Here is a 13,841-nt window from a genome sequence, read left to right on the forward strand (position 1 = left end):
AACATCAACTTTGTTTGTCAGTAGCCTGCCGCGATTTAAATACTGACCATACGCAGAACTAGCTCTTGCTTATCGAATCAGTTAAGAGATATAAACACCATATGCAGGTGATAATGGAATATTGCTCTATAAATATGGGAAGTTGACGATGGAGAAGTTGAAATCATCCCGTTTGTCATACAGTTGAGTTGTTAGTTTGCCGTTAATGTCTACTTTCAATAAAATATCCAAGTATGAAGCAGAAGTGGACGACTCTGTGTTGTCTTTTATTTCGAGTTCTTTGGGATATATCGAATCGACATATGAATGAAAATTATTATTGTTAATAGACAAAACGTCGTCGATATATCTAAATGTCAAATTGAAGGCCACAACAAGAGTTTTTTCTTCTTATGTAGAAGTTTTTGAACAAATTCTACTTCATAAGAATATAAAAACAGGTCAGCCAACAAAGGAGTACAATTCGTGCGCATGGGAATTCCAACTGACTGTTGAAAGACCTGACCACCAAAGACCACGAAGATATTGTCGATAAGGTACTCCAGCATATATTTTTTTAAATTTCAACTTCAGAGTACTTGTGCGTGGAATCAGAGTGGTGTTTAACAAAGTATTTTTTTGGATGACCGATCACTGGATATGTATATTTCCGTTAATTTTCCATTTTTGTTGAAGAAGCAACTGCATGTCTATGACGTCAAAAAGTCTAGTCTTTAATCTATCGTGAGGAATGGTCGTGTAAAAACGTAGTCGATATATATATATATATATATATATATATATATATATATATATATATATCTAAATGTACTAATGAAGACGACAGCAAGAGATTTTTTTCTTCTCATATATAAAAGCTTTTGAATAAATTCTGCCTCGTAAGAATATAAAAACAGGTCAGCTAATAAAGGTGCACAACTCATGTTCATAGGAATTCTAACAAACTGTTCTGGGACCTGATCACCAAAGACTACGAAGATATTGTCAATAAGGAACTGCAGCATCCTTTTTATGATTACCGTCAGACTACAATTTTGTACGTGAGGAGCAAAGATAGGGGGTTTATAGAATATTGAATGGATTCAGCAATGTATAGATTTTGTTTGTTAAATGTGAAGTTTAGTAATCCAGGTACTGAATTACAGTTTAAATTGTTATTAAAGTATTAAAATTTAAGATTTTGACAGCAGATAGTTCGCGTTATCTATAAGGGAATACCTATATTTCAATCTTTAATCTTTGTCATGCAAACTTTTCATATTTTTAGATGAACATCCTTGACCTCCACGTTGCAGTGCGCAAGATCAGAGAACTGATGCCAGCCAGGAACAGACAGCAGATTACTTTTGGAGATATTCCCCTTCTTTCTCTTACAGAAATTATGATGAGAAGTTCCCTCTTTAGATGACTTATAAAAATATATTTGTTCTAATTGTAAGCAACATTGTCAGTTTGTTTATTCTGGGGGAGGGTGGTGGTGGTCGTGGGATTATGGCATAAAATTGCATTCGATTCAAACTCTGAATGTAAAATCAGGTTATTTATTACTTTCATTTACTTACTCAGTGAAAACTCTTCCTCTCTGTTCCCTATCTGCTTCGTCTGATCTACAAGCGTGTAATCGTTATTCATTTCCATTAAGTAGTCTTTATTTCATCTGTATTGTTAGAAGATATGATAATGTATCTACTTTATGTAATGATTGTTGCTTGTGTTGCGTTGACACCAAAAGACAAATTAACTTTAAATGAATATAAATCTTGAGTCAAATTTTAGAGCACAAAGGTCATGTCTAGAACAAGCGCGAACCTCTTTAAGCAATCTATTTTCATTTCACGAAACTCCTGCTACCAAAAAAACAAACAAAAACAAACAAACACCCCCCCCCCCCCAAAACCCCCCACTCACAACAGCGTAAATATCAGATATGTAGGGATAATTTATTTTTCAATATTTCAAACCCCGCCCTCCGACACTAACCAGGCCATGCCACTGCATAATTCTAAGGAAATGGGAATCATTAACAAAAGAAATATTCATGAGGATGTTGCTTTTCTCGTATTACGGATATTTAAATGCCGTTGAACGCTTTATATTTTAGCGTGAACATGTTTTCTTCCAGTTTGATTAGATGATTTTCCGTAGCGAGATGCGGCTTCAGCTCATGGAGTCTGCCGTAATTGTTGGTTTTTATTGTTATATGTGCTATTTTTGGAACCAAAACTTCGTAAAGGATACAAAGCACTTTAATATTTTAGGTAAGATTCTAACTTTGCCTCAACTGACTTAGTATCATACTTTCTGATCGAGCATCTCGGCGTTTAGCAGGTTGGGAACACTACCCATATAGCGAGATATTCTCGCTAAAACGCGATTATCCCTCTTTAGCGAGAAATAAACAAGTGTTTTGGCATCTTTATTGAAAATATTGGCAAATCCCGTGCAACGCTGAATAAGTGCGACACACACTCAACATGATGCGAATTGATTCTATGAAATTGACAACATAGTCAAGAAATCTCATATCAAAGTTGCTGCGTAAGAGGGAAGCAGTCTGAAATCCAATACACATCGTGAGTGTTTTTGTTTGATTAATATATTTGCAAAAATATCAGACATTTTAGCACTTTTTCTTCTTTTCACATGAAACACGAAGTGTACTCCACGGGTGTTTTTCTCGGTTGTATGGGATATATTTACTCTCGCTAGAGAGGGATAATCGTGTTTTAACAAGAATATCTCGCTATAGGGGAAGTGTTCCCAACCTGTTTAGTGTACGACACAACGGTTAGGAGCTGGTTAGGGAGGGCAGAGCCATATGCTATTATACAGTGATCCCCAGACCCAGTGCCGCAGGTTTGTCACTAAAAATTATTGAAGACGAGTCACAGACTCATGGTTTATAAGCAGCTTGAGTCCCGTGAAAATTTGATGAGTCCCGTGAATATTTAATAAGTCTTTTTTATATAAGACAATTAAAATGGAAGCAGTACCAAACATATAAATCTTAAGATTTATTTTTAATCATTCGCGACTTGGCTTCGCAACAATTCTGAATTGACTGATGCTAAACAAACAAGTCGAATTGGGACACTGAACTCAGTGGTATTGTTTCGGTTCACTAGAGCGTAACGTTTTACCTAAAAAAAAATTCTACTACAAGTTTTAAATAATACACAATATCAGGGCTTCTAAGTAAAATTGTGATTTTTACTTTGAGTCTGTGATGCGTTCGCGGGACTTACCATATCAGACAATCTTGCGTCTCAAGTGAATTTTCTGCTGCTAGGACGCAGATTCTTGCGTTAGTGACAACCCCGAGTGGTAGATCATTATACTGGATATTTAAGAGACCCAAAAACTGTCAGATCAAACAATATTATCTCTCTCGATTCCTTTTTAAAAACTTTTACAGATTTGTTTTATTTTGATTAGGTTTTTCCGTGTGTGTAATGTAAACATGTAAACTATAGGCAGTACATATAAACTGAAGGCTCTATGTATTATTTTGATTAGGTTGTTCCGTGTGTGCAATGCTTCTTATGTCCCTTCATCAAGTTGTACCAGTCATTCATAGAAAAGCTTCCAAAGATCAGGAAACAGCGGACCAACCTCAGGTGTACAGGTAATTTATGATAATTAATAATTTATTGATAACTTTTACCAAGTTTTATCATAATACATTGAATATGGATCAGTTTTATTGTTTTGCGGTTATACGAGACCACAAGATCAAATGATCAACAAAACATGTATTATAAAGGTTAGCAGTGCTTACAACAAAATCATTGTGCTGTTTAACATTTTACACATTTGATGTTTGATGTGTTGGAAATCACTGGTTTTTTTTTTTACAGGAACAAGAGTGATCCTGGGTTATGGTGCAGCCTGTTGATACCACTGGCTCTCACCACAAACTTGTGTTTATGTAAGCTTTAGTGAGCAGTGAAGCATGGTTGTACAAATACACACTGGCTCTCACCACAAACTTGTGTTTATGTAAGCTTTAGTGAGCAGTGAAGCATGGTTGTACAAATACACACTGGCTCTCACCACAAACTTGTGTTTATGTAAGCTTTAGTGAGCAGTGAAGCATGGTTGTACAAATACACACTGGCTCTCACCACAAACTTGTGTTTATGTAAGCTTTAGTGAGCAGTGAAGCATGGTTGTATATATGTAAGACTCTAAAGTGTGATGGTTTCTCCAAAGTGCGATGGTCACGCCAAAGTGCGATGGTTTACGCAAAAGTGCGATGGTCGGTTAACATTATGAACGCCAAAGTGTGATGGTGCGGGATTCAGTAACGTTTGTGACGTCACATCATTGTGACGTCATTCTTAACGTCTTTTAAAATAAAACCGAAGAAGTGCAACATCAGTTTGCCCCAACGAAGGTTGTTTCTGCTGCAGTGCTGACACCAACTTCTTCGGGATGTATTTTAGGAAGGAACGGGTTTTAAGATTGACATGGATGATAGCAATGGCAAGGTTTACACTGTTGAGGATGATGAGAACGGCAAAGTGCATTTGTTGTCGAACTATCTACTTCGCCCAAACATTCTTTAATTCATGATCATTTATTACTTTGACGTACACGTAATAAATTCCTGGGGGTATGCTATAATGCAAAACATTCTATACGATTTTGCGTTGGAAAATTTTGTGTTTAATAATACGACAACAAAATAAGTTCTTATCCTTATGTTTTGTGCATGGATTTTGCACTGATATTTTGGTGAAACTACACATGGTTGCTATGGCCTGTACCAAAACACTGTCGTTTACTAACCAACGGACTTCGGCGTGTCACTCCATGGCGCATTAGTGCCGGTATGCACCATCAAAATTTGTCATGTCGACACCATCGCATTATGGCGCATTCGTTTCACACCATCGCACTTTGGCGCATGAGTGTGTCATGCGTGGACCATCACACATTGGCGTCTCACACCATCGGGGTTTGGCGCAGACCATCGCACTTTGGAGTCCTATACACATACACACTGGCTCTCACCACAAACTCGTGTTTATGTAAGCTTTAGTGACCAGTGAAGCATGGTTGTAAATATACACACTGGCTCTCACCACAAACTTGTGTTTATGTAAGCTTTAGTGACCAGTGAAGCATGGTTGTACAATACATACTGTAGATAAGAAATTTTTTCAATAATGTTCTCCCCTGATAAGCCCTATTTGAAATATACAGCATCATTATGTATTATTTACAGGTAAAAATACCAAAATTGTATGAAAATGTGCTAAATCTCTGTTGTGCCAATTCTTCATTTTTTGTTTACATTATTAGGCTATATGATAAATAGTCTGTGTTAGTGAGACATTTTATTGCTTACCTTGATGATTGTAGTCTGACCTATGTTTTCCACTAATTGACAAGGCTAAAATTTTTAGAGCAGGTTAAAATTTTAGAACTCAGCTGCGTTCACTAGCAAATATGAAATCTACCCAGACCAAACTTTTATCTTTGTACATCTAGGGCTGTAGACCACCAGACTTACTTCAGTTGCGGATTGTGACCTTTGTTTTTCTCGACAAAGATAAAGTTTAGAGGATTGATCTTTCTTGCATCAGATTCTTTTAACGTGATTGTACTATAAACATACATCATTACGCACAGTTCTTGTTTCTGCTAGGTTCGTGGTCAAATAATTTCCGCGGAATTTCATACCAGTATTCTTAGAGCATGGAGGCTATTTTCATGTAAGCCATATGCAACTCTGCGGAATTTCATACCTGCAGACCAAACCAAAAATGACTCCGTGAAATTGGAAATAAATACATGTACAGCTCGTATCTTATTCTTGAGCCAAGTGTATATGAGATATATACTAATATATATATATATATATATATATATATATATATATATATATATATATATATGCGCCTCGGGAAATAGTTGCTGTCTTGGGGGACAATAAACTTGCTTTTGTCCGAATAGTCAGTAAATATGTGTTTTATTATACCAAAGTAGACTTTACTTGTGTCAGACATACCAAACTGAAGTAAACTAAATAGAGTTATCAGACTTTGACGTCACAGAAAAGAAAACGCGGGCAAATATAGCATCCAGTAAATAGTTTCATGACTATTTCCTTAGGGCAGATAGTTCAGAAACTGTTCCACGGCTAGCGTTATCCAGAAGAAATAGCAAATTTATTCACCTAACAATTTTATAGCAAAAACATTCTGAGGTACAATAAATATAGATTATTTAATGATTTGTAGTTGGATATGGAATTTATTTCACAAGTAAGACAGGATTTTTTATATTTTCACGAGTGCAGAGCAAATAAAAAAAATCCTGTGTTATGAGTGAAATAAATCCCATATCCAACTACAAAGCATTGAATTTTCTGTTTATTACATTTTCTTTGGTTTTAGAACATGTTTACTTCAAATCTTACAGGATGTATAGTAATATACAACATGATGTCACAATCTGACAGTTAATATGATGTCACAATCAGTTTACATGACATCACAATCAGTTAACATCACAATCAATTAACATATAACATCACAATTAGTTAACATGACATCACAATCAGTTAACATAACATCACAATCAGTTAACATGACATCACAATCAGTTAACATAACATTACAATCAGTTAACATGACATCACAATCAGTTAACATAACAATCAGTTAACATGGCATCACAATCAGTTAACATAACATCACAATCAGTTAACATGACATCACAATCGGTTAACATGATGTCACAATCAGTTGTGAAAATTTTCCCTCTGTGAAAATATTATTTTTATTGAATGAATAAATTATAGGTTTTCATTTTTGAAAATGTAATAAATATAGATCACACATGTGCATACTTCCAGACCCAGAAGTGGACAAAATGCCGGTGATGTTGGCCCTTGTTTTCGTGGCACTACATTTAGTTCACTTTAACCCATCCACTGTGACTCAGTTAACTTGTGCTGGACTTCTCTACTGGTTGAGGGAAGATTTTCTTTCAAAAGGTATATACTATTATGAATATTTCTTTTTATCTATTTTCGTACAGAGAGCATTAGACTCAAAGCCTGTTCTTTGGTGCTTTATAACAATGAATTTGTCTGTCTCAGATTAAATGTTTCCCTCCATTTCTCTCATAACTTCAGCCATATGCTGTCACCGAGTTGACAATATGAAACTACTTGTGACAAATTATGCTCAAGCTAGTTGATTTGATTGTAGGGTTTGCAGTGACTTTGAACAAAGTTTCAGACAGAAAGGTCAAGGTCATAAGTTATATTTTTGGTTTATTACGCTTGCTGTGGTGTGTGAAGTGACCATGATATCTCTCAAGATAAATCCAAGAATGCAATAACATATAATGCGTTTCACAAATATACAATGCCATCTAATAAGTATATTTAATCTTAGTCCATCTATGAATCTCTCTTGCAGAACGACCAGAGCAAGCTGTGTTTGTTGGACTGTGTGTGCTTGTTTATATCCTGCTGGGTAAAATACCAGGTGTATTTCCCCAGTCCTTTACTGATGGGGAGCTAGCTGTCTGTTTACAATCTGTAATCATCCCTCTCTACCCAGTTCTGGTGATCTCATACAAAGCAAGTAGTGTTTTGATTGAAGTCCATTTATTTTCATGAGTGTATAATATCAAATATGTTGCTATTTAATGAATGCATTCTATATTAACTACTAATGCACCATTTTGTTTTGCACAATGAAACACAGCAAGGGAGTTTCCTTGGATCCTTATATCTGATTATTATTATAGGCGTTACAGAGAGGCGTCACCAACATAAGTTTACCCACAAGTATCTCCATCTCACTGGTAAGAACTTAAGTTTACCCACAAGTATCTCCATCTCACTGGTAAGAACTTAAGTTTACCCACAAGTCTCTCCATCTCACTGGTAAGAACTTAGGTTTACCCACAAGTCTCTCCATCTCACTGGTAAGAACTTAAGTTTACTCACAAGTCTCTCCATCTCACTGATAAAAACTTAAGCTTACCCACAAGTCTCTCCATCTCACTGGTAAGAACTTAAGTTTACCCACAAGTATCTCCAACTTAAGCTTACCCACAAGTATCTCCATCTCGCTGGTAAGAACTTAAGTTTACCCACAAGTATCTCCATCTCGCTGGTAAGAACTTAAGTTTACCCACAAGTCTCTACATCTCACTGGTAAGAACTTAATAAGCTTACCCACAAGTATCTCCATCTCACTGGTAAGAACTTAAGTTTACCCACAAGTATCTCCATCTGGCTGGTAAGAACTTAAGTTTACCCACAAGTCTCTCCATTTGGCTGGTAAGAATTTAAGTTTACCCACAAGTATCTCCATCTCACAGGTAAGAAGTTCCAACAGACTCATTGTTACATTGTAATGTTGTATAGGAGAGGAGAAAATATATGTTTGGCCTGGGAATCAAATCTGGGATCCCTGCATTACTAGTCAGGTGTTTTAGTAACTGAGTTATCCAAGCTCATATCCATGGTCTAATTACTACATTCCTCCCTCTTTAAATTATCTTCATCCTCGAAGACACACAACCCAGATTCTTTTTGCCCATGGCAGGACAACCTGCAGTGCAAGGGTGGTCAACAGCACCAATTGTAGTTAGGAGAGGAGAAAATCTATGGCTGGAATCAAACCTGGAACCCCTGTATTTCTAGTCAGGTCCTCTAACCACTGAGCTATCCACGTTCCATATAACCTTCACTACTACTGTATTTTGAATATTTCATTTGTGTTGTGCATAAAACTGGATTGTTTAGATAAAGGAATTATAGATAAAGTACTGTAAATGTATTACATTTGGCTGTGTATTCTATTTAGCGCCTTTGGCGGAACGCAGCTTCCGCTAAATCAAGTACATCGCTAAATGCCATTCGTAAATCTAGATTTTTAAAGTAATTCAGGAATGCGCTAAATCAAATCTATGCTAACTTGTTGAAAAAACGATTTCCGCCAAATATCATACACGCCAAATATAATACGTTTACAGTATATTATCTAACATGTAAAAACGTGCATCAACATTTTCTCGCTTTATTAGATAAAGTCATTTATTTGTTTACAACAATGCTTCTATATGAAAAGACCCACCGCTACAATTTAAAGAAAACTATCATTGTCCATTTTACAGTTAGCCTATGCAGGGGTGATGATGGGGAGTTTGTTTATCTGCACAATCCGCACCAGAAACAGCGCTGTGCGCTTTCTGTTGTCCTATGGACTGGCATTGGTAGCTGTTTTATTCCTGTCGGTGAAGCTGTTTGGTTCACCACTGCCATACAGAGTGCTTCTACATTTTTTAATGGAGTCTAAAGTCCGGGTAAATATGAAAGTCTCATCTGTGTTAATGTGTAAGATCTCATCCAAGTTATAAAGAAACATCAGATCACAATCCAGTGTTTACAAATGGCTGTTAACTCAGTATAAAGCTTACATTTGATAACTTTTTACTGTAAACCATGAAATTTTTTCTGTATTGATTTTATTACATGATTTACCAGTGATGAACAGGTTCACAGCAACTAATTTCTTTGACTGAGATAACGTGAAACAAATGCTAGAGACATTAAAGGTTTTGTTTGCGGTTTGGTTTGTGACAACAAGGTTCTTGCAAATCTCATGAAAATTCTCATGATTATATGAATGAAAGTTAGTTTACAGTACTATTAGTTACAGTCAGTTTGGGATACAGTACGGAGTCATCCAGGGTGTGAAATGGAAATCTGTATTCGCCGAGTCCCAAATACAGATAAACTGACTGTGTAACAAATTTATCCTGCTGAAGACCTAATTTAGAAAATTTGTTCAGATTTCAGTAATATGCTTGATAGATATCATTCAATTATGAAACTGAACACCATAAACATGTGTCACATTGAAAATCATATAATCACAACATCAAAACATCACAATTAAAAATATGAACAATAACATTTAATAAGCAAACCATGGTGTTAAAACTGAATGCAGACATACATTGAAAGCTACGGTAGCTGTCAGACCAATATACCCTTGCAAGGAGATGCTGTATTGAAATTTCAGAGCATAATATGATTCATAAGTTACGTCACAGTTGCCAAACTCTCTGAACAGAGACAGTGTATTGAAATTTTCAGGGCATCATGTGATATTAGTTATATGACATCACAGTTGTCGAACTAATACACCCTCCGTACAGAGACATAATATTAAAAATTTCTGGGAACATGTATCATGCAATTAGTTTTTATCCATTCAATTATCTACAAATTTGTGGGAAGTGGGATAATAAGAATTTCAGAGCATCGTGTGTTTAGTTTTTATCCAATCAGTTATCTACAAATTTGTCTGAAGCGGGATAACGATATTTACAGGTTTATCTCCTTGTTTGGTGGAGCGTTCTCGTGCTGATCAGTCTGTGTGTTACGATGCTGAACCAGAACAACAAACCTTCTAAAGGTCGGACTCGGGTCCGGAAGATATTTCACATCCTGATCCTTGGCGTGTACGTACCAGGGCTACTGTATGATGCAGTTCTCTTGTTTACAGCCTCTTGGGTGGCTCTGGGATGCTTGATCATAGCAGAGGTACATGTATGATGCATTGACGAAACTGTTTATACACTTTTAAGAAAATCAGAGTGGCAGGGCTATTAAAAATCATTGACGAATGAGTTTTATTTTCTCCTTTTAACTATTTGATAAAATTTGTTTAAAGGACTGGTTCACGTTTTTGAAAGAAATATTTTTCATTGCTGATGTTAAACATTAAAAATATATCTCATTTAATGTTGACAACCAAAATTTGGACCATCTCGATGTAAGGATGATTAAGAGCAATATTTTAGCCTTAACTCTGTGTTATGTAAACAAAGACTGAAAGTCTTTTTATCTTCTTAAACAAACCAGTGAAATGTTAATTTTGTAATTTAAAACATCTCAGTTTTGCACAGTCACAAATTTAACTTTAAATGACACATTTTGTCTAAAATAATACTTGAATTGTGATATATATAATAAACTTGGATAAATATCCATTTATTTTGAAAATTTGTAAACAATAATGCACATCAATCTTTGTTTTCAAAACTATAATATGTATTATGAGCTTTTGTCATAGATAACCTTAATTTTTTTGTGAAACCTTTTAAACACATTAGACAGTAGATTTTGATCATTAAAAGTGAAAAACAAAATTTTTGGGAAAATTGTGAATCAGACCCTTTAAGGCAAAATAAAAGTTTTTTTCATTTCAAATCATAAAAATTAATGAAGATCATTAAGTGTTCCTATCAAGTGATATTTTAAAGTGTAGCACACATGGCCTGCACAAAAGTAAGATTTTATGATGCACTGATGAGCCTGATCTTTCCTTTCAGACCGTAAGACTGCTGCAAGTTCCTGTCTTTGGCCCACTTCTCCAGAAGTGTTACTCCGTGTTCCTAAGTGCCCAGGACGAAGGGAGGCTGATCCTGACCCCCATCTACCTCCTCGTGGGTTTCTCCCTCCCTCTGTGGATCCACACATTCCAGTGTAAGTGGGCTTTCTGTCTACAATGTTGGGATTGACTGTGTACTAGTACATTTACATGAAGTTCTCAGTTGCAGATCCAGGGGGGGGGGGGGGGGGGGCCTTGGAACCCACTCTTTCGTCAAAACATTTTGCTATAAAAAGGGTTGACCCTCCCCCTTGAAAACCAAAATTAATGGTAGAAACACACACACACACACACCATTTAAAAAAAATTCTTGGATCTGCCCCTGGGACTGAGGAAAATTCAGACATAAATCTCTATTCTGTCTATTTTGAGCAGGGTGTGATTTCTCTGATGTCCTGCCACTGTTTGCCGGGCTTTTGTCTGTTGGTGTTGGAGATACTATGGCCTCTGTTGTTGGCAGTACCATTGGGAAGCACAAAATATTTGGTATGCAGACAACTGTTGTCATTTTTTTTATAGATCAACCGAGTCAATCAATCGACCTACTGGTATCTATGCCTATCCTTTGTTGTGTGTTATTAACTTCTGAACATTTCTTAATTCTTCTTAGAAACTCTTTGTCAAATATTGACCAAAATGCTGTGGAAAATATTTTAGGGTAAATGAACAAGTATGAATTTCTTGAATCCTAGAGATAGGACTGAAACTTCTAGAAACAGTGCAATCTTTTCATAATTTTCTTCTTTACTCCGGGGCATCTGACATAAAAACTGGGTTCATAGTTTCTTCTTTACTCCTGAACATTTAGAAAACAAACTAAGTGACAGTAATATTGATCGATCATGGAGGCCCATTCGAAAATATAAATTAGTCTGGTCCACAGATTAGTAATTGAGAGATATGTATGTGGTTTAAATCCTCCTTTTTAACTTTTAGTGTTTTAAAGATAATATACTTACGCTTCAACACTTTTAGTTGATGTTTTACATTGAGTGATATTTTGGTGACCCTTGAGGCCTCTTGTTCTTCTCATTGTGGATTCTTCAATTTCTAATTTTTCTTGACAGGAAGTCATAAAACAGTTGAAGGGACAGTGGCATCCATTATATTTCAACTCATTTTTATCTTCATCAAACCATATTTTTGTAAGTATATTGCTTATACATCTATTATGTAGTATTTTTTAATATAATTATTGAAAAGCATTTACCAATATATTTGTGAGTTATCAGTATACAAATATTCTGTAAGTCAATCAAATGTATGTTAGATATCATTTAGTTGGTTGAAAGGGGGTAAGGGAAGTTGTAAAGGGGGGAGGGGAGTATTAGAGTGAAAGTTTGCAGTTTATCGGTACTCTGAATGACCCCTTCTCTATCCCATTAGAATATTTGCTTTCTAGGTATAGTAAAACACAGTTACAGCAAACATGCTTATAATGAACTCACGCTTATAGCAAAGTTATTTTCATTCGCTATAGCATTAAAACAGATCATAAATTTCTTGGATATAACAATTTATGTTTATTACAAATTAAAACTGTTTGTCCCCAGCACTTAGCTAAAAAGTGGGTTTTACTGAAGTTTAACTTTTTAATTGAAGGTCGAATTGGTTCGATATTTGAAGGATTGCTTTGCGATAGCTTTTATCTTGGTAATACTGGGGCTTCACAAATAATTTTTGTGAATGAGAATATTTTCTTTTCTTTCTGTAGCACCTGTTGATGTTCTGCACAATCGTTTAGTGCCTGTGACGGGGATCGTAGCAGCGACCTCCCTCCTCGAGGCGTCCACATCACAGATAGACAACCACGTACTGCCGCTATTTATGTATAATCTGTTGATCACACTGAAGTCATGATACAAACTGATTAACTTTTAAGACATTCTAGACAATCAATATTGATATTTTTTGTGATTTCCACGAGAGGGAAAATATCAGAGAGAGAATATACAGTAGAACCATACTTCTTCTGTCATTTTTTCTGGTCCTTAGTTCATGTGAGAGATCAAGATAGGTAATGAATTATGTGAGTGCTAAGAGTAAAGATGCCCTGGTTTATTGAAGCGTATAGTTAACAGACATTTATCTCGAGCATTCTCTAATGCCTCTATTCCATCTATGTTTATGAATTATTTATCTTTTAGTGCAGGAAATTAATTTCACACACAAGTGAAGGGTAGTATAAAAGTGGAAAAAATGATTTACAGTCGAACCTCGTTATCTGAAACTCAATGGAACAGAGATATGTATATGATGTGGGAAATTTGACTAGTCCACAAGGAAATAACGTGAATGTGATGGGACTCTTTCCCAATACCCAAAGACGGAAACGTAGTCATGGACATCGCTCATATAAAAGACCAAGTATAAATGATGTCGCGTTTGATTCACTTTTGCCTTACGTCA

General features: G+C 35.7%; 1 protein-coding gene across 2 annotated transcripts; it reads left to right on the top strand.

Annotated features, from left to right (window-relative positions):
• Positions 1-2,100: 2,100 nt before the first annotated feature.
• On the top strand, positions 2,101-13,398 carry LOC125651848 (dolichol kinase-like). 2 transcript variants are annotated; one of them, XM_056165668.1, is made up of 12 exons: positions 2,101-2,258; positions 3,517-3,625; positions 3,858-3,928; positions 6,866-7,006; positions 7,437-7,600; positions 7,771-7,827; positions 9,148-9,336; positions 10,370-10,582; positions 11,374-11,527; positions 11,808-11,918; positions 12,500-12,577; positions 13,147-13,398. In XM_056165668.1, exons 1-12 carry the CDS (start codon positions 2,132-2,134, stop codon positions 13,290-13,292), a joined length of 1,560 nt encoding a protein of 519 aa, XP_056021643.1. In that variant the 5' UTR covers positions 2,101-2,131; the 3' UTR covers positions 13,293-13,398. The 2 variants fall into 2 exon arrangements, with proteins under 2 accessions (XP_056021643.1, XP_056021644.1); XM_056165669.1 differs by lacking the exon at positions 2,101-2,258 and adding an exon at positions 2,750-2,856.
• The last annotated feature ends 443 nt before the right edge of the window (positions 13,399-13,841 follow it).

This window comes from Ostrea edulis, chromosome 5 (genome assembly GCF_947568905.1).
Source record: "Ostrea edulis chromosome 5, xbOstEdul1.1, whole genome shotgun sequence".
Taxonomy (NCBI): Eukaryota; Metazoa; Mollusca; class Bivalvia; order Ostreida; family Ostreidae; genus Ostrea; species Ostrea edulis.

Excerpts from the sequence above, each read along its gene's own strand:
- LOC125651848 (XM_056165668.1), top strand. The coding sequence starts at position 2,132 with ATGATTTTCCGTAGCGAGATGCGGCTTCAGCTCATGGAGTCTGCCGTA. Across the intron at positions 11,528-11,807 it reads GTGGATCCACACATTCCAGT|GGTGTGATTTCTCTGATGTC; the intron begins GTAAGTGGGCTT and ends TATTTTGAGCAG. Across the intron at positions 12,578-13,146 it reads CTTCATCAAACCATATTTTT|CACCTGTTGATGTTCTGCAC; the intron begins GTAAGTATATTG and ends TTCTTTCTGTAG.